The 25,274-nt window shown below is 47.3% G+C and overlaps 1 protein-coding gene across 1 annotated transcript in view; it reads left to right on the forward strand.

Moving 5' to 3' along the window:
• The window catches only part of LOC141078039 (uncharacterized), a 65,903-nt gene that overhangs the window by 35,191 nt on the left and 5,438 nt on the right, over positions 1-25,274 (forward strand). The window contains exons 2-6 of the mRNA XM_073564845.1: positions 12,762-12,911; positions 14,867-15,046; positions 15,129-15,252; positions 15,336-15,433; positions 15,632-15,722. Of these exons, the coding sequence (XP_073420946.1) occupies positions 12,834-12,911; positions 14,867-15,046; positions 15,129-15,252; positions 15,336-15,433; positions 15,632-15,722 (571 nt within the window). The 5' untranslated portion in view covers positions 12,762-12,833. The remainder of the gene's footprint in view (positions 1-12,761; positions 12,912-14,866; positions 15,047-15,128; positions 15,253-15,335; positions 15,434-15,631; positions 15,723-25,274) is intronic.

Here is a 25,274-nt window from a genome sequence, read left to right on the forward strand (position 1 = left end):
CGGTACCCATCCTCCAGGAAGGTGTAGTGGTCTCGGCTCTCATGACTGAGGTAGAGGCGGAGATTGCCGAGGCCCAAGAGGAGGTACCGCCAGGACTTCCCGCCAACAAATCATTTGTACCCCTTCGTCTTAAGGTGTTGAGGGAACACCACGACTCAGTGCTGGCTGGCCAAACAGGGGTTAAGGGCACCTTGAAGCTGATATCGCGTCGTTTCTGGTGGCCCAAAATCCGGCAGGACGTGGTCTCGTACGTGGCAGCTTGCATCACGTGTGCTAGGGCCAAGTCGCCCCGAGCCCGTCCTGCTGGCACACTACAGCCTCTGGGGGTACCTAATAGGCCATGGACAGAAATCTCCATGGATTTTATCACTGACTTGCCAGCCTCGGCGGGGAACACGGTCATCCTGGTGGTGGTTGACCGATTTTCAAAGATGGCGCATTTTGTGTCGTTGCCTTCCTTGCCCAATGCAAAGACGTTGGCTCAGGTGTTTGTGCAGGAGGTGGTCAGACTCCACGGAGTTCCGTCGGACATAGTATCTGATAGGGGAACTCAATTTGTGGCGAGTTTTTGGAAAGCTTTTTGTTCACGTTTGGGGATCAAGTTGTCACATTCATCGGCGTTTCATCCACAGTCAAATGGTCAAACTGAGCGCATGAACCAAAATCTGGAGCAGTATTTACGATGCTTTGTGTCCGACAACCAAGAGGAGTGGTCTACTTTCCTTCCTCTGGCCGAGTTCGCGTTAAATAATCACCGCCAGGAATCATCGGGAGAGTCTCCGTTCTTTTGTGTTTACGGTCAACATCCTCAATTTTGTACCTTACGTCAGGATGACTCGGGGGGCGTCCCGGAGGAGGACCAGCTAGGAGCTCAATTATCGGTCTGGAGGAGGGTGAAACAGCGATTGTTGAGCATGAGTGCGAGGTACAAACGGGTGGCTGACAGTAGACGCGTGCCAGGTCCGGACCTGTGTGTGGGTGAATGGGTGTGGTTAGCGACTAAACATAAAACTCAAAATTCCATCTTTAAAATTGGGTCCAAGGTTTATTGGCCCTTTTAAGATTGCTGCCATCATTAACCCAGTTGCTTATCGGTTGGAACTTCCTGCGGTATACAAGATAAACAACGTGTTTCACAGGGCTTTATTGAAAAAGGTGGTAGGCTCTGTGGACACGACGCCGATGCCACCTCCGGTCATGGTGGATGGCGATTTAGAGTTTAGGTCTCCAAGGTAGTGGACTCTCGAGTAGTGCGCCGTACTCTTCAGTATTTGTTACACTGGCGGGGGTATGGTCCGGAGGAGAGGTCTTGGGTACCAGCCCCGGGCATACATGCAGATCGGCTGGTCAGTTCTTTTCACCATCGTCATCCGGACAAGCCGGGTCCTATGAGTCTTGAGGGCCCTGGGGTCCCTCGTAGAAGACGGGGTACTGTCATGTCGGACGCTATTCACACCACAGCGTCCGGCAGGCAGAGGTAGTTCCACCTCCGTCCACTATAGCCTCAGTGGCGCTGGCTTGATTTTCTCAGGCTATCTGGGGTTAATCTAGCTGGAGATCAGCTTGGATGTTTGGTCACGCCCACGGTCTTTAAATAGTCGTGCTGGCCTATGGGCGTCGCCGATTATAGCTTGTGTTTCATACCAAGTGGTTCCGGTCTGGAGTGGAGGTGTTGGGGAGAGAGAGAGATTCGTATCTGGTGGCGTATGATCCGTTGTTACCTTTTCGCCTTCCCATATTTGTGTTTTGTTGTGCCCTGTTCACATTACTGTATAGTCTTGTGTGTATGCGGTGCGGTGCAGTTTAAGTTCTCCCTGTCTGTCATTACTGTGTGGGGCTTTGGTGGTTTGTCTCCTCACTGGGTGGAGGGTTAAGCTTAGGGCTGAGCAGGAGATAAGGAAAGGTTGGAGGCTCTGGCATTTGCACCATTAGCAAAAACCCTTGGTTGAGGGTCAGACAGGGTTTCCCCTAGTTAAAGGGACAGCACAGGGGCCCCGGGTATTTCAGCCTTAGTTGACCTAAGCCCCGCGTGACAATTAGTTCAGAGATGTATGGAGGAGACAGGTTGTAGATGGCCTTCTAGGTCAGTATTAGTAATTTGAACTGGATACGCTGAGGGAGTGGGAGCCAGTGAAGAGGTTTGCGGAGGAGTAGCGAGGAGAGAGATTAATTAGTCGGGCGGCAGAGTTGAGGATGGACTGGGGAGGTGCAAGGGCGTTAGCAGGGAGGCCACAGAAAAGGATGTTGCAATAGTTGAGGCGGGAGATGATGAGGGCATGCACAAGCATTTTAGTAGAGTGAGAGTTGAGGAAGGGACGGATTCTGGAAATATTTTTGAGCTTGAGGCGGCAGGAGGTGGAGAGAGCTTGGATGTGTGGTTTGAAGGACACGGCAGAGTCAAGGGTTACTCCGAGGCAGCGGACCTCCGGAACGGGGGAAAGCGTGATGTCAATTGTTATAGAAAGGTCGGGTAAGGAAGATCTGTGAGATTGGGGGGAAAGATGATCAGTTCAGATTTGTCCACATTGAGTTTGAGGAAGCGAGAGGAGAAGGAGGATATGGCTGATAGACACTCTGGGATTCTGGAGAGCAGAGAGGTGATGTCTGGGCCAGAGAGGTAGATCTGGGTATCATCGGCATAAAGGTGGTACTGGAATCCATGGACTTTGAGTTGCCCCAGGCCAAGTGTATAGATTGACAAGAGTAGGGGTCCTAGAACAGAGCCTTGGGGGACTCCAACAGAGAGAGGGTGGGATGAGGAGGTAGTGTGGGAGGCGCTGAATGTGCGGTTGGAAAGGTATGAGGAGATCCAGGATAGGGTGAGGTCTTTGATGCCAAAGGAGGAGAGGATCTGTAGTAGGAGGCAGTGGTCAACTGTGTCGAAAGCAGAGGACAGGTCTAGAAGGAGGAGTATAGCGTATTGTCCGTTAGCTTTGGCTGTATGTAGGTGGTTGGTAATTTTGGCCAGGGCTGGCTCAGTGGAATGATGGGGGCGGAAGCCAGATTGTAGATTGTCAAAGAGCAAGTTAGATGAGAGGTGGGAGGAAAGTTCAGCCTGGATGTGCTGCTCCAGGAGTTTGGAAGCGAATGGGAGCAGCAATATTGGGCAATAGCTGGATGTGGCTGTTGGATCGAGGGTTGGCTTTTTAAGGATAGGTGTGATTGTGGCATGTTTGGAAGCAGAAGGGAAAGTACCAGAAGTTAGTGATAGGTTGAAGAGGTGGGTTAGGGATGGGATAAGAGTGGTGGTGATGTTGGGGAGGAGGTGGGATGGGTTAGGGTCAAGTGCACAAGTGGTGAGGTGTGATTGGGAGAGAAGATGAGCAAGCTCCCCTTCAGTGATGTTAGATAAGGAGGTTGTGGGGTTTGGGCTTTGGTCTGGTATAGAAAGGGGTTGTGGTGGTTGGGCAATAAAGACTTGCCGTGTTTGGTCTATTTTGTTTTTCAAGTGTGCGGTGAAGTCGGGGGCAGTGGTGGGCGGAGGAGGGTGTTAAAAGTATTGAACAACTGTTTGGGGTTGTGGGATAAGGAAGATACAAGGGATCTAAAGTAGGCCTGTTTAGCAGAGGTGAGAGCTGATTTGAATGCAAGTGTTGCTTGCTTGAGTGCAGTGAAGTCATTTTGGGAATGCGTTTTCTTCCAGCGCCGTTCTGCAATTCTGGATGCTTGCCGACGCTTTTTAGTGGTGTTATTGTGCCAGGGTTGTCTATTGATTCGTCGCACTCTGTTATGCATGACAGGGGCGACTGAGTCGATGGATGATGCAAGAGTGGCATTGTAGAAACTAGTGGCAGTGTCTGTGTCGTGAAGATATGGAGGACAGTGGTAGAATAGAGTCAGAGAGTGTGCGAGTGTCTAGATGTGCGAGGTTTCTGCGGGGGTGCGCATGCTGCTGGACATGGGTGAACATGAGGTTATTACTTTACATGCGGTTTATACATAGTTGCTGATGGGCATTAGATCACGGTGTGAATATTGGGAGGTGCAGCCGTGGCTTTTTGTACAACTTAGGCATGATTTTTCTTACATAAATGTATAATAAATTCTAGATGTTGTGCGTTTCCTCCATTTTCTTTCACCGTGCCCACCACAGTAGTGACCTCTTTGGATGCCAATTCATCATTTGTCATCTCTCCACCAAGTGCAGTGCTGGTGCCTCCACCATCTGTGTTCTGCCAGGATAGGTGTGACCCAGCGCCCCTCCGATGTCAGAGGAGTCTAAGATCTCCGATATTCCCCTCTTTCCACTGCTCATGGCTTGCTAGGGTTGCTCCTGTGGGGGTCTACCACCTTTTCATTTCCTTTGTCTAATATTTCTCACCTTTACTGTATTTGCCTTACATACTCTCTGTACTTTTGATGCTTCTCTTTTTTCAGGGCTTTGTTTTGTTTTTTGGGTCATCCTAGGACGTGATATCTATGGCGCAGAGCCCACCTAGGTCCCCTTCCCTTTTCCCACGCTCGTGTGCTATAGTGGATTCAGAGAGGAATTTTGTGTTAAGTACCGCAATACGATTTTTGCAGCTGAAGAGCCGGGGACGTTGGTACAAAATGTGTTTTGCTTTTTGTCATTAACCTCTAATGTGCCTTAATTGTTTTGATTTCTAAAACTCATTATCATTCTTTTGTATGTATGCATAGATTTATATATTTTAGTTCTATTTGACTTGTAATAAAATAGTTTGACAGATATGGGTTGAATTTTCATTTCTAGAATGATAAAGCTCGGTGTGACATTAGTGGAGTTCCTGTATTTCTTGCTTTGTAAGACGCACTTTTTTTTCCCAAAGATGGGAAAATGGGGGTGCGTCTTACATAGCGTATATGCCTTACCGATACTGTGGGTGTACCCCGTAGGCTGGGATGAGGTGGGTGTCCGGGTGCCCGGTGGTTGCTGGCCGCTGCTGCGGGTGTCTCCAGTGCCTAGCGGTGCTGCGTGGGTGTCCGGCGCTGCCCGGGGTTCTGCTGACATTTTGCGACATGCCAGAGCTCTAGTACATCCATGGTTCCCTGTGCGTGTGCTGTGGACACCGGGAATATGGCCGCCATCAGGGGCGGTGCATGCGCAGACGGTGATCTCGGGACCAAGATCTCGAGAGATGAGATCTCAGCGCTGAAATCTCCTCTCTCGAGATATTGGTTCCAAGATCACCGTCTGCGCATGCGCCGCCACTGGAGGCGGACAGAGTATCTGAGTCCACTGCATTCGCACAGAGAAACGCGGAAGTATCGGGGCTCTGGCATGTTGCAAAATGTCGGCAGAGCTCCAGGCCGCACCGGACACGCACGCAGCATCGCTGGGCACCGGAGACCCCCGCACCAGCAGCCAGCAACCACCGGAGACACCCGCACCAGCGCACCGCACATCGGAGCACCCCCTCATCCCTACCTGCGACCTGCAGAATCACCCCACTCCTGCCTCCTCCAGCAGCGACCATGGGATACAGCTTCACCGCAGCCACTACCCAAGGCAATAAGACGCATGGATTATAAGAAGCACCACCATTTTATTAAAAAATTATTTTTTTTTTTTCTTATTTTTCTCCTCAAAATTTGGGGTGCGTCTTATAATCCGAAAAATTCGGTAACTGCAGTTGGATCTGTATCTGGCTGTGTCCACACATTGCGGTTTATTGGGGGAACTCTCTACAGGTAAGTACTCACCAGTAGACCAGACCCGCACTTCCATGGAGCTCGTACAGCCGGACCAGTTGTATGTTGTTTTTTTTTTTTGTCCATAATTGTTTTTTCTTATAAATAAGCTGCTCCTCGCTGAGGGTCTGACTGCTGCTGTCACCACTGATGGGACAGGCTAGGGCAGATTTTCCAGAGGAAAAATATCTTTGTAATGTTATGCAATATTCACATTTTATTTTTTGGATACTAATGGTTTACAAAACTCTGACGAACTGTGACAGAGCTGGAATGAATGTGTCACATGGATTTATGTCTTGCTACATCAATGAAGGAATGTGCTCCTCAGACCTCCTGGAGACTACAACCCTGGATCAGACCTAAAATAACAGGACATTAAAACCTCACACTCCTTATCTATGAACTGCCCCAATATTTCTGGCCACCACTGTTAATCACTCTCCCTTATTATTATTATACATTTTTATAGCGCCATTTATTCCATGGCGCTTTACATATGAAAAGGTGAAATATAGACAATAAACATGTGTAAGACAAGGGGCACACAAGTACAGAAGGAGAGAGGACCCTGCCCGCAAGGGCTCACAGTCTACAGGGATGGGTGAGGGTACACTAGGAGAGGGTAGAGTGGGTCGTGCGGTGGTTCAGTAGACTGAGGATCATTGCAGGCTGTAGGCTTGTCGGAACAGGTGAGTCTTCAGGTTATTCTTGAAGGTTTCCGTTGTTGGTGAGAGTATGATGTGTTGTGGCAGAGTGTTCCAGAGTATGGGGGAAGCACGGGAGAAGTCTTGTGGGAAGAAGAGATAAGGGGGTGTAGAGAAGAAGATCTTGGGAGGATCGAAGGTTGCGTGTGGGTAGGTACCGGGAGACCATGTCACAGGTGTATGGAGGAGACAGATTGTGGCTGGCTTTGTATGTCATAGTTAAGGTTTTGAACTGGATCCTCTGGGCAATAGGAAGCCAGTGAAGGGCCTGGCATAGGGGGGAGGCTGGGGAATAGCAGGGAGACAGGTGGATTCGTTGGGCAGCAGAGTGTAGGATGGACTGGAGCAGTGTTAGAGGGGGGAGGCCAGAGAGTATGAGGTTGCAGTAGTCGAGGCGGGAGATAAGAGCGTGCACTAGTGTTTTTGTGGTTTCATGGTTGAGTAATGAGCGGATCCGGGAAATATTTTTGAGTTGCAGGAGGAGGCAAGGGCTTGGATATGTGGTTTGAGAGGGCAGAGTCGAGGATCACCCCAAGGCAGCGAGCTGACTGGGGAAAGAGAGCAGCCATTGACATTGATGGATAGTTCTGGTGGAGGGGTAGAGTGAGAGAGGGGAAAGATGATGAATTCCATATTGATAGTTCTGCTTCCCTTGTCTTATTACTGCCTGTTCAGTATAATATGTGACTCTTCACATTTTTGTGTCTCGCTCGTGCTGGCATAATAATCAGTTGAGTGCCATCCTCTGCATATTGGCCTGCACTCGGAGCAATGTTCTTCTATCAGGCTGGGCAGATCGGTGGGGTTTTCTCATCTGGACTCGCAATGTGACTGAACTCAGATGGGTCGGAGCAGAAAGCATTGGATGCCATACGGCCCATCAGTGTGACATTTATAAAGATACAATTCTGTAATATGGAAAACTGATCCTGTAAAAGATTAATAGCCCATGATTAACAAACACTGGGCTAGCGTAATGAGAAGTGAGATCAAATCATCCCTGTGGAGATCTGAGGTTGTGGGGTGTAATAATCACCTAGGCAGGTTACCGATGCAACTATTTTTCTTCCATAAATCCATGTTTGTACAACAAATCCATGTAGATGGCCAACATGCAATGTCCTCAGTCCACAATTTCCCCGTCTGTCATCTCCAAAACTCCATAGTCCAAGGGTCCTTTAAACGATGGTCCGTCTTCTGGCGGCAGCGGTCGGTCTCTGGTACCTTGCGCTGAGCCTCTAGTCCATAAACACATGCAGCCGAAACAAACAAAACCGCAGCACTCCCAGAGTGAAGCGTAAATGGCCGTGCAGCAACTGGCAGGGAAGGCCGCCAATGTATGTCTGGTGCTCGGTTTTCTCTGCGCGTGTGCGGTACCCAGTCACGGAGTGCATAGCACCTTTCTTGGTTTCTGTCATGGGGCGCAAGGCACCTTTGTCTCCCGCGGTCCTGCTGCGGACAGTGAACGCAGCCTTCTGCAGCACCGATGATCGGTGGACGGAGCGAGCTGCTCTCTCAGCTGTGCGCTGCTGCTGGTTATCGCCAAACTGACTGCTGCAGCGTGCGCTTTTCCTTTTATCTTACCCCGGGTCATGAGTTTGGTCCGGCTCCTCATTACTGCTTGTCACGATCCCATCTGCTGACACCGGTATGTCACCGACTGAGGAATGCGACGCACTGCCGACACATGGCTGTCACAGGCACAGGGGGGCTTATCTTGGTTATCCCACCGCTGGCACCCTATGATAAAAACAGCAAGCTAGTCTTGCCCTAACAATTTACCGCAGGAGGGTTATTTTGGATGTCCCACCACTGCTAACAAGCTTCCACGAACTGCGGGGATTTGTATATATCCTACTTTTCCAGTTCCACTTTGGAACTCGCAGCTCTTGGCGCCCCCCTTACCCTGTCAGTCAGGGAACTACACATGGGATAATGGGTCGCCGGCCGGCTGCTTCAATGAGGTCTGGCCACCCGGCAGACCTTACATTAGTCTGAGGGAAATGTAAAATGCTCTGGCAGCAGCCACCCAATTAGCTTATAAAATCCCTTTCCGTCATAGCCAGCAGTGCCCGGGGCGCAGACCATACGTCGCCGCCACCAGCTACGAATCTCTTAATCAATGAGTTAATTGAGAGGGTCCATAGCAAACCCCCAAATTAGTAGCGGAATTATCTTAAAGGCACTTGTTCATTTTTAGAGCATGAAGACAGACTAATAAAGTTACAATTTATTCCCCAAAAGGGGGGCAGTGATTACAGAGGTAAAAGATCTTACAAAGTTGAGACATTAGATATGTACAATGCAAATATAAAACAAAAGGTATGAAAATAGGTTATCACATACAGTTGCTTAGATGGTCTTAGGCTAACCATGTGGGGAGAAGGCGGAGCCACACGTCTCCACTCATCTGGGGACCTCTTGGCATGAGATCTCTTAGCTGGAATGAACAATTTTAGGGGGGGGGAGTACCTTATAGCATTGGATTTGTGACATCACGAAATGGCGGTCTGGTGATGTTCCTCCCCCTGCTCTAGGAGTTACAATTCTGACTACAAAACTTATAATGACTATATCTCACAGAGGGTACCTTGTATAAACATGCACTTGGTATCATTCTTTTTATCCTGTCGAAGACAATAATTCGAGACCAAACAGGCAGTAATTATGACACACTGTTTAGGAGAAATCCAGTTCTCGAATTCCGTGGATGCTAGAACCGTGAAAATTATGGGCCAGAACGCTGGGTCTATGCATTTTGCAGAAATTTAATTTTCATATCTCTGTCGCGTATGATTTTCGCGATCCAGTCTCTTTAATATTACCCATACTTGTATCCAGCCGCATTGTGCTTCAAACAAAGACATTCTTTCCCCTTAGCTTAATTAACATTCCTTAGCTGTAGAGGAGATAAATGCTGGCACAGGAAGTGTCTGGTGTCCTATTACAGATGCAGGCAGAGGAGACACACACAGCTGCAGCTGCTTTGGGGGGAAGGAGGGGGGTCACATCTGCAGCGTGTGACAGGCAGAAGTCTCATCTGTAGTGTAATGCTCATGGAACCTTATGTCATTTCGTACTTATATCTTACATTACCATTACACACGCGTTTTAATTTTGTGGTCTCCTTTCTTCCTGGTACTGAGAATATTAAGGCAGATGCCTTTTCTAGGAGTTTCTTTGCGGATTCTCTTGATGTGACTGAGCCTACTACCATTCTAAATGAGGGTGTGGTTATTTCTGCTATTTCACCCGATTTGAGACTTACCCTGGAGGAATTTCAGGAGGACAAGCCTGAATGATGCCCTATGGCAAAATTGTATGTCCCTGACCAGTGGAGAAGAGTAATGTCTGAAATTCATTGCTCCGCGTTAGCTGGGCATCCTGGTATTTTTGGTACCAGAGATTTGGTGAGTCAGTCTTTTTGGTGGCCTGCCTTATCTCATGATGTCAGGAATTTTGTGCAGTCCTGTGGGACTTGTTCAGGGTCCAAACCCTGTTCTCATTCTAGTGGATTATTAGTGCCACTGCCGGTGCCCAGGAGGCCATGGACCCATATTTCAATGGATTTTTATTTCCGACCTCCCTGTCTCTCAGAGAATAACTGTTATTTGTGTGATCTGTGATAGATTTTCCAAGATGGACCATCTTGTACCACTCCCAAAGTTGCCATCCTCTTCTGAGTTGGTGCCCTTGTTTTTACAGCAGGTAGTTCATTTACACGGTATTCCGGAGAACATTGTGTCTGACAGAGGAGTCCAGTTTTGTTTCCAGATTTTGGAGAGCTTTTTATTCTAAACTGGGATTTCAGTTGTCCTTCTCCTCTGCGTTTCACCCTCAGACCAATGGGCAGAGTGAGAGAGCAAACCAGACTTTTGGAAACCTATTTGAGATGTTTTGTCTGCTGATGAAGATGACTGGGTCTCTTTTCTGCCCTTTGCTGCATTTGCTCTTAACAATAGGGCTAGTTCTGCCACTTTGATGTCTCCTTTTTTTCTGCAACTTCGGGTTTCATCCTCGGTTTTCTTCAAGGCAGGTGGAGGCTTCGGCCTGTCCAGGTGATGATTCTGTGGTAGAGAGAGTGCAGCAGATTTAGGATCAAGTAGTGGATAAGTTGTCTCACTCTCAGGAGAAGGCCCAACGTTTTCCCAACCGGCATAGGACTATAGGTCGCCGGTTTAAAGTGGGTGACCTGGTTTGGTTGTCCTCAAAAAATATTCCTATGAAAATTGCTTCTCCAAAATTTAAGCCAAGGTTCATTGGACCTTATTAGATTTTGGAAATCCTTAATCCCGTTTCTTTCCGTTTGGCTCTTCCAGTATCATTCAAGATTCACAACGTCTTTCATAAATCTTTGTTAAAGGTTTGTGGAGCCAGTAGTTCCCAAGGCTGCACCCCCTGATCCTGTATTGATTAAGGGTAATCTGGAGTATGAAGTAGAGAAGGTATTGGATTCTCATATGGCTAGACGGAGACTCCAGTACTTGGTCAAGTGGAAGGGTTATGGTCAGGAGGATAATTCTTGGGTGTTTGCTTTGGACATTCATGCCGAGAGATTGGATGGCGCCTTTCACTGGGCCCATCCTGATTGGTTTGGGTGAGGGTTCGGTGGGGGTACTTTTGAGAGCACCTTTGACCTGGCTTCTGAGTGTAGGCTCCCTCTTGTGGTTGCTGCTGGTAATGGAGCTGGTCTGGCTGACAGAAATCAATCACCTGAGGATGATGAATGGAGGTCAGGTGTCACAGACTGGAGAGATTTAAGTGAGCAACCTTCCCTCCATTGTTGCCGGTGATTTGGTTTGCTTCCTGAGCATTTAAGAAGTCTGCTTGCCTTCTGCTTGGTCCTGCATCTTTCAGATAAGTTATTTGTCTGCTTGAATCTCTTTTGCATTTTGATTCATTTTTGCTGGTCTCTGATTTTAGCTCTGCTGGTGTGAGTTAAGCCTGTTTCCCTGCTGGGACCTGTGCTGGACTCTGTTTCATATGTCACAGCTTGTGTCTGTATCTCTAATCCCCTGTTATATCAGTATCTTTGTTTTGCGTTCAGTTTACACCAGAGTTCCGATTTAGTGGGGGAGAGGTCGTGTGGCCTCAGTATTTTTGCATATCAGACGGGTTGGATTTTTCTTAGGGTTTTTTGCGTGATTACAGACAGTATCCTTTCCTGTCCTGTTCTATCTAGACCGTTTGGGCCCCATCATTTCCTTACTCGGCTTTCCCATTTCTCTCTTTAGACTTAGTTAATTCTTTGGCTGTGCTGAGGCATCTAGGGCATCGTAGGTACGTCCCACGGCTAATTCTAGTTGTGTCGTCAGTTTAGGGGTCTGCAATCCACTAAGTTACCAACCTCTCTGGTTATCTGGTTGCCTAGCCTATTCACCTGCTATCCTCCTCGGTTACCTAATCATAACAGTAACTTATTGGATGCTGCCTCTGGCCTGGCCTAATAGCTCTTCATACATTGCAGCCCAGACCCCATTATTAGGCATGTAAGTATCGGAGTAACTAGGCCGCCCCATACTATCGAGTACTGGGAGGCGGGGGGCATTCAGCCAGACTCTGTCACACCTTCTTAGATGCCATGTTTGCTTTTCAGGGTTTTTGTTGCAGCCTCCTCTGTGCCGTCCCTGCGGTGTACATCTATGTTCTGGGGCCCAAAAAGATTTTTTTTTTGTAACAAATGTTTAACATGTTAAAAATTATAAAATGTGTCTAATGCTTTTTTCTTCTTACAAGAATTGTTGGGGCCAATTTTCTGTAGAAACATTTTAATATCGGCTTTTTCTGGTGTTTTTCTTGTAATATAGGAAAGCCTGAGGCCAGAAATAATCCCCATAAATCACTGTACATGGAGACTTTGGGATCAGATCATTTCTGTCCGTTGTGATTGTGGAAACAAAAAATCTTTTCTAAAAGCCTCAAACTTCTGTGTGTGACTCAGAGCTGAGATCTAACGTGAGAAGATTCCAGTGCGGGGAAGACGGGAAACCTTCATATAGACGGCCGGTGGGGATGGAGTCAGTGACCGACTCTGGCCAAATCTGTCTCTAGAGCCGTAGTAGAAGATGAAGATGTCGTCCTCATCATGAAGGAGTTATTTCTCATGTCGCGTGTAATGAATATCTCCTGCAGTATTGCTAATGCCGATTCCAGTGTCGATAATGAGACGAGAATTAGCGTTATGGAAGATGAGTCTGAGGAACGTGTTCAGCTGCCGACTCCGAGGAGGAAACTGCTTGTTGTCTGTGGCCTAAATATATAGGTTTTATTAGTAGATGTCAGGGAAGAAAACTAAACCCTGTAAGATAATAAATCTCCTCATATGTTTCCCTTATTATCTCCAGTAATTGTATTATTACACAGGATTCTTATGATGTTACATCGGCTCATCTTCTCATTCAGGTCTCTTCAATATCGGATCCTCTCAGTGAAGATCTTCTACAAAAAAGAATTTTCCTGATTTACCCATCAAAGATGGATATGGACAGAGAGAAGATGGCGGAGAGGATGTTACACCTCACCCTAGAGATCCTCTTCCGTCTCACTGGAGAGGTGAGAGATTCTGATGACGTCACATTACATAATTCTTATCTATGTATCCAGACTCCTCTCTTCCTCTTGTCCGACCACATGCACTACCGACCCCATTCCCTCACATCTCCTCCAGTCTCTCTCTCCAGTCGTCACAACTCACCTAATTACAATCTCTCTCTCAGGCATTTTCCCATCCTCCTTCAAACACGCCATCGTTACTCCATTACTAAAAAAAAAAACACTCTCGACCCATCTGCACAAACAACTACAGACCAGTCTCCAATCTCTCCTTCATCTCTAAACTTTTGGAGCGCTTGGTCTACTCCAGCCTTACCCATTACCTCTCCACTCACTCCATCATAGACCCTTCACAGTCCGGCTTCCACCTCCTACATTCGACTGAAACTGCACTCATCAAAGTGACCAATGACCTTCTGACATCAAAATGTAATGGTCACCACTCTTTGCTCATTCTTCTCGACCTATCTGCAGCTTTCGACACTGTTGACCACCATCTCCTACTCTCTAGGCTCCAGTCACTAGGAATTAAGGACACTGCTCTCTCCTGGTTCTCTTCCTATCTCTCTGACCGCTCCTTCAGTGTTTTGTTCTCTGGCTCCACGTCATATCCACTTCCTCTCGCTTTCGGGGTACCTCAGGGCTCAGTCCTTGGCTCCCTTCTCTTCTCTTATACGGCCTCAATTGGACAGATCATCAGCAGATTTGGCTTTCAGTACCATCTTTATGCTAATGACACACAACTATATACGTCATCCCCCGACCTTACCCCGCTGTACTACAGAACGCTAGTGACTGTCTGTCCGCAGTTTCCAACATCATGTCCGCTCTCTATCTGAAACTCAACCTCTCCAAAACTGAACTACTTCTGCTCCCGCCGTCTACTAACCTCCCGAAATCTGACATTTCCCTCTCCGTGGGTGGCACCATAATAACACCCCGGCAGCAGGCGCGCCGTCTGGGTATTATGTTTAACACCAATCTCTCCTTCACATCCCATATACAATCTCTTGCCCCCTCTTGCCGCTTACACCTAAAGAACATCTCTAGAATCCGCCCGTTTCTCACCATGGAAACAACAAAACCCCTCACTGTCGCCCTGATCCACTCCCGCCTGGATTACTGTTATGCTCTATTAATTGGCCTCCCCATTACTCGACTATCCCCTCTCCAGTCCATACTTAATGCAGCAGCTAGGGTCGTCCATCTGGCTAATCGGTACTCGGACGTGTCCGCTCTGCACCAGTCCTTACATTGGCTGCCCATTCATTATAGGATCCAATTCAAAGTACTTGTTCTCACCCACAAAGCTCTCCACAGTGCAGCACCCCCCTACATCTCCTCCCTCATTTCTGTCTATCGGCCTAATCGACCACTGCGCTCTGCAAAAGACTTTCGACTAACCTCTGCACTAATCCGTACCTCCCACTCCCGACTCCAACAGGACTTCTCCCGCGCTGCGCCAATCCTCTGGAATGCTCTACCCCAAGAAATTAGGACTATCCACAATTTGCATAGTTTTAGGCACTCCCTCAAAACACATTTGTTCAGAGCGGCCTATCACATTCACTAATCACAGTCATTGTGTGTAAGTGTGCGTGTGTAGCCCATTCACTATCTCCATCCATCCCTCACTCCCACAAGATGGCTGGACCTTCATTGTAAATATACAATTGTATATACACCCCTGTACTCTGTATCTCCTCCACCTCATTGTAGAGTGTAAGCTCTCACCAGCAGGGGCGGCTTATTTTGCTTTAATTATTGTATTGTTAACGTTGTTACTTATGACTTGTGTTTGGAACTGTTAAACTGTGAAGCGCTGCGGAATATGTTGGCGCTATATAAATAAAGATTATTTTTATCTATGGGAATAACAGATGGACAGAACTGGAGAGGTGAGGACTCTGGAAATGTCTGTAGTGAGATTTATTAATGTGTCTCTCCATAACCAGGATTACACAGTGGTGAAGAAGACCTCTAGTGATCGCTGTCAGGACCCTGTGTCTGAGGGATGTGGAAGACCCCTGAGCCCAATCACGGGGCCTCCACCTCACCCCCTGATCCATGAGGACATCAATGACCAGAAGATCCTAGAACTCATCTACAAGATGATTGAGCTGCTGACTGGAGAGGTGACACTGCTGGAATGCTGGGACATTATACAGTAACACTATGAAGGGATCGGGGGGATGACGGTATGATTGTATGTGTCAGGTTCCTATAAGGTGTCAGGATGTCGCTGTCTATTTCTCCATGGAGGAGTGGGAGTATTTAGAAGGACACAGAGATCTGTACAAGGACGTCATAATGGAGGTTCCCCAGCCCCTCACATCACCAGGTAATAGACAGGACTAAATACACACGGCCTATAATTATCTGTATGTAGAGAATGAATTCAGTCCCTGTATGTGTTTCCTCTAGATCTATCCAGTAAGAGGACAACACCAGAGAGATGTCCCCGTCCTCTTCTTCCACAGGACTGTAACCAAGAAGATCCCAGTGCTCCTCAGGATCATCAGGTAGATGGAGAGAAGGTGTCAGGAGATCTCCCCTATGATGTGTAGACGGCTGTGAAGGTCTTGTGCTCAGTCTTGTTTTATCCACCAGTATTATATGTTTTATACTTGTGTAATGAGAACGGTGGAGATGGCAGGATAATAGCTGATCATAGATGGGACTTCTCCATCTGTCGGTGACTTTTACAATATTTGTTTCAGGGTGAAGATCTGACCCATATTAATCCTACAGAGACATGTGTGAGGTGTGATGAGCGGTGTAAAGAGGAGATTCTCACATATGACTACCCAGGTGAGTAGTGACCACTGAATGCAGAGAAGTCACAGATCCCTCTCAGTCACCGGCTGTGGCTGCTTTATCGGTGGTGTAGTCCGGCCGTATTACCATGATCACCATTTTGCCTCTAGACCACAACATTCTCCTCCACCCAAAACTGTTCAAATGACTTTGGGCATTGAAAGTCCTTTTGTATAGAACTTACAACCTGGAGGATCCACCTACCCCCTGGGATTAGTGTGAGGGTGATCCCTTAAAATGAGATCTATATGATTGCTTGTACCTGACCCAATATAGGCCGAGTGCTCGCTTAAAGAGTCACACCGAGCACAGAGTTAGATGTCTACTCCTTTCTCAGCAAAGACTTGCACACAACTGAAGTTTATTCTCGAGAAAAAGAGACAGGAGATGGGTGTCACACAATCTCCTGAGTAGCCAGTGTCAGTCTATGATGGGTCCATTTCAGCTTCACTCCATATATGGTATCCAGTATCTCAGCTTCTGCATTCCAGGGATTCCTTCCAGGGTGTTGTCTGAAGACACAGACGCCATCTTGGTTCACCATATCTGAACTGATTATATAAGGGTTAATAATTGATTTCATTAGCCATTCTCTCCTTCACATTAGGAGACGCTGACCGTTACCTGCCCAGATCTGTAACTATAAAGCCAAATGACAGCGTACGTAGAATGTGCTGACAAGATAGAAAATCACTTGAAGAAAAATCTTATGCTGGGCCTGTATGAGACAGCGGAGGGTAATGATGCTGTTGGCTTCCAAGATCCCTGAGATCTTATCGGATGAATCTTCTCTCCCTTCTGTGCTGCTGAATGTCTCATGGTCCCTACAAGACCAGGTCCAGTCTTTCTGGCCAAACTTCCCTTTTATGATGGACAGCAGTAAATGTGCAGTGAGGCCAAGTGTGAATTTCTGTCCAATAACAGCAGAGTTTCCCTTTATCCTGACTTTTCAATTTGTATTAAAACCAACTAACTTCAGGGAGGATTGTGATAATCTCCAGGACAAACATTCCACCCGTGCCATGATAGATCTCTAAGCTGTGCGTGGCTGATGGCTGGAGTATACATTTATTCCCGCATGCAGGAGATGTGTTGGCTCCAGCCCTGGTGTCATGGAGTCACTCCACGTCATACATTACATTGTTTCTGATCCTAAGGAATTCAGATTACTGCACAATCTCTCCTGAAATGGGGAGCAATATTATTTCTCTAATCTTCTGCTCAGGATCCATAGTAGCTCCAATGCTCCACCATAAATGAGGGCAACTCTGGTTTACTGTTTAACCCCTTAGCGTCCAAGGATGGGCACAGTCCGTCATGGCAGGATGTCAGTTCCCGCACCATGACGGACTGTGTCCATCCAGCATTTAAACCGTCACTGAGTGTAAACACAGACAGCTGACATGCATGGGAAGAGGTGCGGGGAACCATGCCGTCAGTCCCTGAACCCAGAACGCTGTGATTGGTCAGTCAATCTGACATTTTGGAAGCTATACCCCCCAAGGAGCTTATCTAGATGTGTAGTGAGCACTTTGAACCCCCAAGTGCTTCACAGAAGTTTATAACGCAGAGCCGTGAAAATAAAAAATCATTTTTTTTCCCTCAAAAATGATTTTTTTTAACCCGCTATTTTATTATTTTCCCAAGGGTAACAGGAGTAATTGGACCTCAAAAGTTGTTGTCCAGTTTGTCCTGAGTACGCTGGTACCCCATATGTGGAGGGAACCACTGTTTGGGCGCACGGCAGGGCTCAGAAGGGATGGAGCGCCATTTGACTTTTTGAATTGGAAATTAGCTCCAATCGTTAGCGAACACCATGTCGTGTTTGGAGAGCCCCTGATGTGCCTAAACTTTGGAGCTCCCCCACAAATGACCCCATTTTGGAAGCTAGACCGCCCAAGGAACTTGCCTAGATGTGTGGTGAGCACTTTGAACCCCCAGGTGCTTCACAGAAGTTTATAACGCAGAGCTGTGAAAATAAAAAAATCATTTTTTTTCCTCAAAAAATGATTTTTTTAGCCTATAATTTTTTTATTTTCATAAGGGTAACAGGATAAAGTGGACCTCAAAAGTTGTCCAGTTTGTCCTGAGTACGCTGGTACCCCATATGTGGGGGGGACCACTGTATGGGCACACGTCGGGGCTCGGAAGGGAAGTAGTGATGTTTTGAAATGCAGACTTGATGGAATGGTCTGCGGGCATCATGTTACATTTGCAGAGCCCCTGATGTGTCTAAACAGTGGAAACCCACCACAAGTGACCCCATTTTGGAAACTAGACCCCCTAAGGAACTTATCTAGATGTGTGGCGAGCTCTTTGAACCCCCAAGTGCTTCATAGAAGTTTATAATGCAGAGCCGTGAAAATAAAAAATCATTCATTTTTTTTTCTACAAAAATTTTTTCTTTTTAGCCTCCAGTTGTTGTGCAATTTTTCCTGAGTACACTGATACCCCATAAGTGGGGGTAAACCACTGTTTGGGCTCACGTCGGGGCTCGAAATGGAGGGAGCACTGTTTGACTTTTTGAATTCATAATTGACTGGAATAAATGGTGGCGCCATGTTGCGTTTGGAGAGCCCCTGAGGTGCCTAAACAGTGGAAACCAGTCAATTCTAACTCCAACCCTAACCCCAACACACCCCGGAGGCAAGGGGGATGGGAGAAGATGATGATGGAGACGGCTGATCAGCGCCGTCAGTCGGTGGCGGGGGCGATCGTCCCTGTCAGTCTGTGTGGGGGGGGTCGGATCGGTGTCTCCAGCCATGCCCGATGCTATTTCAGCATCGGCCATGGCTGGATTGTAATATTTCATCAGATTTCATTGCTGAAATATTACTATCGCTCTGATTGGCTGTTTCACTTTCAAGAGTCAGAGCGATCGTAGCCACGGGGGGCGAAGCCACCCCCGGGGTGAAGCACAAAGGGTCCTGTGTCCGCGTGTCGGGTGACACCTACGCCTACGTAGGCGTCACTGATCATAATGGCACAGGTTTTCATGAAGCCAATGTAGGCGTCATTGGTCGGGAAGGGGTTAATATCTGACATGTGTCACTTTATGTGGTGAAAACTTTGGAATTATTCACAAAGGATAATAGGAAACAAATGGATCTTACAAATTATTTTCCAGCTTCGCTCTATACCCTACATATGGTTGTACACTACTGTCTGGGCACATGGCAGTGTTCAGAAGGGAAGGAGCGCCATTTAGCTATTTGAATGCAGATCTAGCTGGAATAGTTTGCAGACACAATGTATTGGGAGCACTGTTCATGGTCACCTGGCAGCTCAAAAGATGTCCGCCATGAACATGCTTGGCTGTATCTTCTCTGCTTTCCATATCCCGAGGATTGCCTTGCTCATCGCCCTTTAACACCCTTACATGGATCTGACCTTACACTGGGACCCCTAGGCTTGGACCATGGTGTTACCTGCTATTCTGTGGTGTTAGATGGCAAGAAGAATAGTCAGGTAGCCGGGTCAGAACCAGAAGGATAGAATACAGAATCAGAAGACACAAGAGTAGTCAGTAAACGGGCCACAGTCACAGCAGGAAACAAATACACAAGCCACAAGCTGAGCACAGAGGACTGAACCAGAGGAGAACAACGATGTAACTGGCAGATTCCGGCCATGTGCTTTGTGCTTTAGTAGGGTGTGGTACTTTCCAATTGGCTGAAGTAGGGAGCAGATTACTCCAGCTGGACAGCAGGAACAGATCCCAGATGAGATTGGACACACCATATGCAGAAGCCCTAATATAACTAAATGACAGAAAACCATAACAGTCGAAATCCCCATAAAGTGATTCCATGTTATTAATTAATTCACTGAGGGTTATAATCTATACACACGTGGTCAAAATTGTTGGTACCCCTCGTTTAATCACAGAAAAACCCACAATGGTCACAGAAATGACTTGAATCTGACAAAAGTAATAATAAAACATTTATGAAAATGAACAAAAGAAAGTCAGACATTGCTTTTCAGCCATGCTTCCACAGAATTTATAAAAAAAAAAAAAAATCATGACATCGGCCTGGACAGAAATGATGGGACCCCTGAAAATAATGTGACAAAGGGACATGTGAAATCACGGTGTGTCCACTAATTAGCATCACAGGTGTCTACAGTCCTGGAGTCAGTGAGTGGCCTGTATAGAGGCTACAGATCCTCACTGTGCTGTGTGGTGACATGGTGTGTATCACTCTCAACATGGACCAGAGGAAGCGAAGGAAAGAATTGTCTCAGGAGATTAGAAAGTTATAGACAAACATGTTACAGGTAAAAGTTATAAGACCATCTCCAAGCAGCTTCATGTTCCTGTGACTACAGTTGCACATATTCAGAAATGTAAGCTACATGTGACTGTAGCCGACCTCCCTGGACGTGGCCGCAGGAGGAAAACTGATGACAAATCAAAGAGACGGATAATACAAATGGTAACAAAAGAGGCCAGAAAAACTTCTAAACAGATTAAAGGTGAACTTCAAGCTCAAGGAACATCAGTGTCAGATCGCACCATCGTTATCTGAGCCAAAGTGGACTTCATGGGAGACAACCAAGGAGGACATCATTGTTGTAAAAAAAAATAAAAAAACCAGAGTGGAATTTGCCAAACTACATGTTGACAAGCCACAAAGCTCCTGGGAGAATGTCCTATGGACAGATGAGACAAAAATGGAACTTTTTGGCAAGGCACATAAGTTCTATGTTCACAGACAGAAAAATGATGCATGTGAAGAAAAGAACACTGTCCCTACTGTGAAACATGGAGGAGGCACTGTTATGTTCTGGGGCTGCTTTGCTGCGTCTGGCACAGGGTGTCTAGAATCTGTGCAGGGTACAATTAAATCTCAAGACGATCAAGGGATTCTAGAGAGAAATGTGCTGCCCAGTGTCAGAAAGCTTGGTCTCAGTCGCATGTCATGGGTCCTGCAACAGTATAATGACTCAAAACACACAGCTAAAAACACCCAAGGATGGCTAAGAGGAAACTTTGGACTATTCTGAAGTGGCCTTCTATGAGCCTAAATCCTATTGAGCATCTTTGGAAAGAGCTGAAACATGCCGTCTGAAAAAGGCGACCTTCACACATGAGACAACGGGAGCAGTTTGCTCTTGAGGAGTGGGCCAAAATACCTGTCGAGAGGTGCAGAAGTCTCATTGACAGTTACAGGAATTGTTTGATTGCGGTGATTGCCTCAAAAGGTTGTGCACCAAAATATTAACCCTTTCACGCCAGAGCCTGTTTTTGCCTTCGTGACCGGGCCAATTTTGTTTCAATTCTGACCAGTGTCACTTTATGAGGTCATAACTCTAAAAAGCTTCCACGAATCCTGGTGATTCTGAGATTGTTTCGGAAACAGAATTTTTTTTGTTTGGAAGATAGAAGGGTTAAAAGTTGTCCAGCGATTTTTCTCATTTTTTTCAATATTTACAAAACAATTTTATTTAGGGACCACTTCACATTTGAAGTGAATTTGAGGGGTCAATATTACCGAAAATACCAAAAAGTGACACCATTCTAAAAACTGCACCCCTTAAGGTGCTGAAAACCACATTCAAGAAGTTTATTAACCCTTCAGGTGCTTCACAGGAATGAATGGAATGTGGAAAGAAAAAATAAACATTTACTTTTCTGTCACAAAAATTTTCTTTAGACCTAATTTTTTTTTATTTTTGCTAGAGTAACAGGAGAAAGTGGACCATACATTTTGTTTAACAATTTCTCCTGAGCATGCCGATACCCCATATGTGGGGGAAATCTACTGTTTGGGTGCACTGCAGGGCTTGGAAGGGAAGGAGCGCCATATTGGAGAGCAGATTTTGCTGGAATTGTTTGTGGGTGACATGTCATTGTCAGAGCCCCTGAGGTGTCTAAACAGTGGAAGCCCCCAACAAGTGACCCCATTTTGGAAAATAGACCTCCAAGGAGCTTTTCTAGATGTGTGGTGGGCTCTTTGATCCCCAAGTGCTTCACAGAAGTTAATTACGTAGAAACGTGAAAATAAAAAATCATATTCTTTCTGGGGAATAAAAAGATATTTTTGAGTGAATATTTTGTATCCACAGCCTCTTTCTGGAAATTAACACGCAGTGGATGTTGGAGAGTGAAAATTACACGTTTGCCATTTTCTTACCCAGCACATAGTGGCCAGATTGTGCTCCAGGAGACACCGCAAACTAAGCGGATTCTTCTCACTATAATATTGCTAAATACAGGGATCCTAAACGTTGTTTGCGCACACTGCAAGACTCTGAAGTGAGAGCGGATTTTGCTGGATTAGTTTATGGAAATCTTGTTGGTTTTCAGCAGCCTTTGAGCCACTAACAGTGTGGGAACCTCTGTTTTTTCCATTCTACATGACGGCACCACGAGAGAGGGGATCCGCCCAACAAGGACAGGAAACCTTCAAGATAAAAGGGGCGGCTCCTCCCTCCGCATCAGTTGGTTTCCCGTCCTCGAAGATGAAAACCTCTTGAAGATTCTTGAAGAAAGAAGAAAAGAGTATGCCTGGGTCGGGTGATTACTGGCAGGCACCGGTCTCCTACACCCGTCACCAGGTACTGGTAGTCGCCTTGGGGGTCATATATTCCTATGCCCCCCTGAGTGAGTGCATGGCCACAGCCCTTGAGGCAAATTCTCGGGTGAAGTTGGAAGCCTCGGAGGCCACTTTGGGTGTTCCCTCCCTGATGCCAAGCATACCCCATAGAAGTCCACGGAGGCCACTTTCCGTGCTCCCTCCCTGTCGACATACGGTGGCCATGCAGCCCGTGTGGCACATCGGTGCCCGGGCAGAAATTAAAGCTCCTTGGAGGCCACATATGTGTACCCTCCCTGTTGAGCAGGTAAGAGCCAGATGAACTTCCCCAGGGGAGAAAATACCTGCAGTAAGTGGCAGTGCTCTTGCTTCCTCCGGTCCAGGCAAGGTAGGACACAGCGTGGGTGGCGCTCTGATCCGACAGCCATGACAGAGCACGGTGGCTCGGTCTAAAAGTTGTATGGCAGGAGAACGTCAGGTGTATGGCGCAGGTACACACCGGGGTAGGCTCTGGGCGCGTACTGGAAATGACCCGGGTGCGCACCGGAAGTAAACTGGGTGCGCGCTTCTGGGGCCGGCACTAAGACAGCGCCAGAGCTGGAGGTAGGACACAGCGTGGGCGACTCTCCGATCGGCGGGGAGACCAGCACCTCTGTGGTCCATGCTTACAGGGACGGGGGAGCTCTGGTTGTCATGCACAGGGGCGCGCAGGAGACAGCGGTACAGAGTGCGCACCGGATCTAGTTACCGGGTGCACGCGTTCCTGCCTCAGCCGGGGGTGCACGAGCGCAGTCATTGTAGCAAGGCGGGCACTAAATGAGCGTGCATCGGATATGAAGGCTGGGGGCGCGCACACATAAGAAAAAAAAAAAAAATGAGGGTGCTGATATTTAAACACAGCAGAACTGCTAGTAGGCCTCACCAAACCATTTCCAGGTCGAGTGTGACTACTCTCGTCAAGAAGCAGCAGGAAAAGCGGCTTGTAAGATGGAGAGTCCTTCGCCAGAGCACCTGCAACCACACCAGGAGGTGCAGGAAATTCGGTCTCGCTCAGAAGAGAAGATCCAGACGCGCCACAGTAGCAGTGGGAGCCGCTCGGGCAGCACGAGGGCGGATCGTCACCACAAAAGGAGGGGTCCTTAGTCTCTTTGGGAGACAGTGAGAAGACCAGTCAGCCTCCAGACCCGGTACCCGTTCTGTGAAGCGTCCGAGTGGTGAGTGAGCTTTGAGAAAAGTCCAGCATGCTAATGTCTGTTCTTTCTCTCTCTCTTGTCTCCTCTCTCCCCTCTTTTTACATACATTGGCGGGGTGGAGTATAGGAGGCCCCTAAAAAGAGTAGGACAAAATCCAAGAATAAAGAATTTCCCTTATGCAATAGTCCCTTAGGAGCATCTTGGAGTAAAAGATTGTGCCAGGACTGTATTAATAAAACAGTAGCAGAAGAAACGCCCTCTTTTTCAGATAACCTGAGATCTCTGATTCAAACAGAAGTTGGTAAATCAGTGAGGGCATTACAATCAGAGGATACGGATAGCAAAGCAAGAGATAGATCAAGCCCCTCAGTGGTCTCTCAGGAGGACTCCACGGGATCAGAGGAGGACTCTGATAAATCCCGCTATTCAGATAGCTCTGATGAGGAAGACACATTCCCAGTGGAAGCGACAGATAAACTTATGAAAGCAATTCGATCTACCATGGGGCTGGTAGATGAGTATCAAAAAAGACGGCTCAGGAACTCATGTTTAGCGGGTTGCAAAAGAAAAAACGTAGAGCCTTCCCTATTAACGAACAGCTGGAAGGGCTCATAAAAAGGGAATGGGAAAAATCAGAGAAGAAGTCCCAGATAATCAGTTCCCTAAAAAGGAGGTACCCCTTTGATGAAGAGGCATCCTCATACTGGGATAGAGCTCCAAAAATTGATGTAGCGATCTCAAAAGTCACCAGAAAATCCTCCCTACCCTTTGAGGATCTAGGTTCCCTAAAGGAACCTCTGGACCGAAAGACAGACAATTGTCTTAAAACAGCCTGGGAGGCCTTGGCTGGTGCACTAAGGCCTGCTATCGCGGCCACTTGTGTTGCTAGATCCTTAAAAATATGGGTTTATAACCTGGAGGATCAGCTAGAGCAATGAGTCCCCAGGGAGTCTATCTTAGAAGCATTGCCGGCCATCAGAGCAGCGGCAGTCTTTCTTGCTGAGGCTTCAGATTCGTCCAGGCTAGCAGCAAAATTAGCAGCCTTAACTAATGTGGGACGCCGTGCAGTATTGCTCAAGTGCTGGCTGGGGGACACACAGGCAAAGCTGAAACTCTGCTCTCTGCCAAGTGAGGGAAATTTCCTGTTTGGACCGGCACTGGATGACGTATTGGAGAAAGCCGGCGACAAAAAGAAAAATTTCCCAAAACAGCCATTTCAGGCCTTTCGGCGTTCCTTTCAGAAGGGCCGAAAATTCAGAAGACAGCAGTACAGGGATCGAGACAGAAACAACACTGACAAGCGATCCAGAGGTGGGAGAGGCTTCTACTTCGGCAAGCCCTCCAAAGACTCCAAAAAACCTTCCCAGTGACGGGCCTTCTCAGGTGGGGGGAAGGCTCTCTCATTTCCTCCCGCTACTAATGTACCTATACCCGACATTGCCATGTCCGTGTGTGGTTCCACTATTACTCCCCAGCAACATGCCCGCTGTCTTGGGGTCATACTTGACTCCGAGCTTTCCTTTGCCCCCACATTCGATCACTGGCTCGCTCTTGCCATCTGCACCTCAAAAACATTTCTAGAATTCGACCTTTTCTTACTTTTGACTCCGCAAAAACTCTTACTGTTTCTCTTATTTATTCTCGTCTGGACTATTGTAACTCTCTTCTAATCGGTCTCCCTCTTACCAAACTCTCCCCCCTCCAATCTGTCTTGAATGCTGCAGCCAGGATCATATTCCTCACCAATCGTTACACCGATGCCTCTACCTTGTGCCAGTCATTATACTGGCTACCCATCCACTCCAGAATTC

Source organism: Dendrobates tinctorius, unplaced genomic scaffold, assembly GCF_039654945.1.
Source record: "Dendrobates tinctorius isolate UK_male_01 unplaced genomic scaffold, ASM3965494v1 ptg000491l, whole genome shotgun sequence".
Lineage (NCBI taxonomy): Eukaryota > Metazoa > Chordata > Amphibia > Anura > Dendrobatidae > Dendrobates > Dendrobates tinctorius.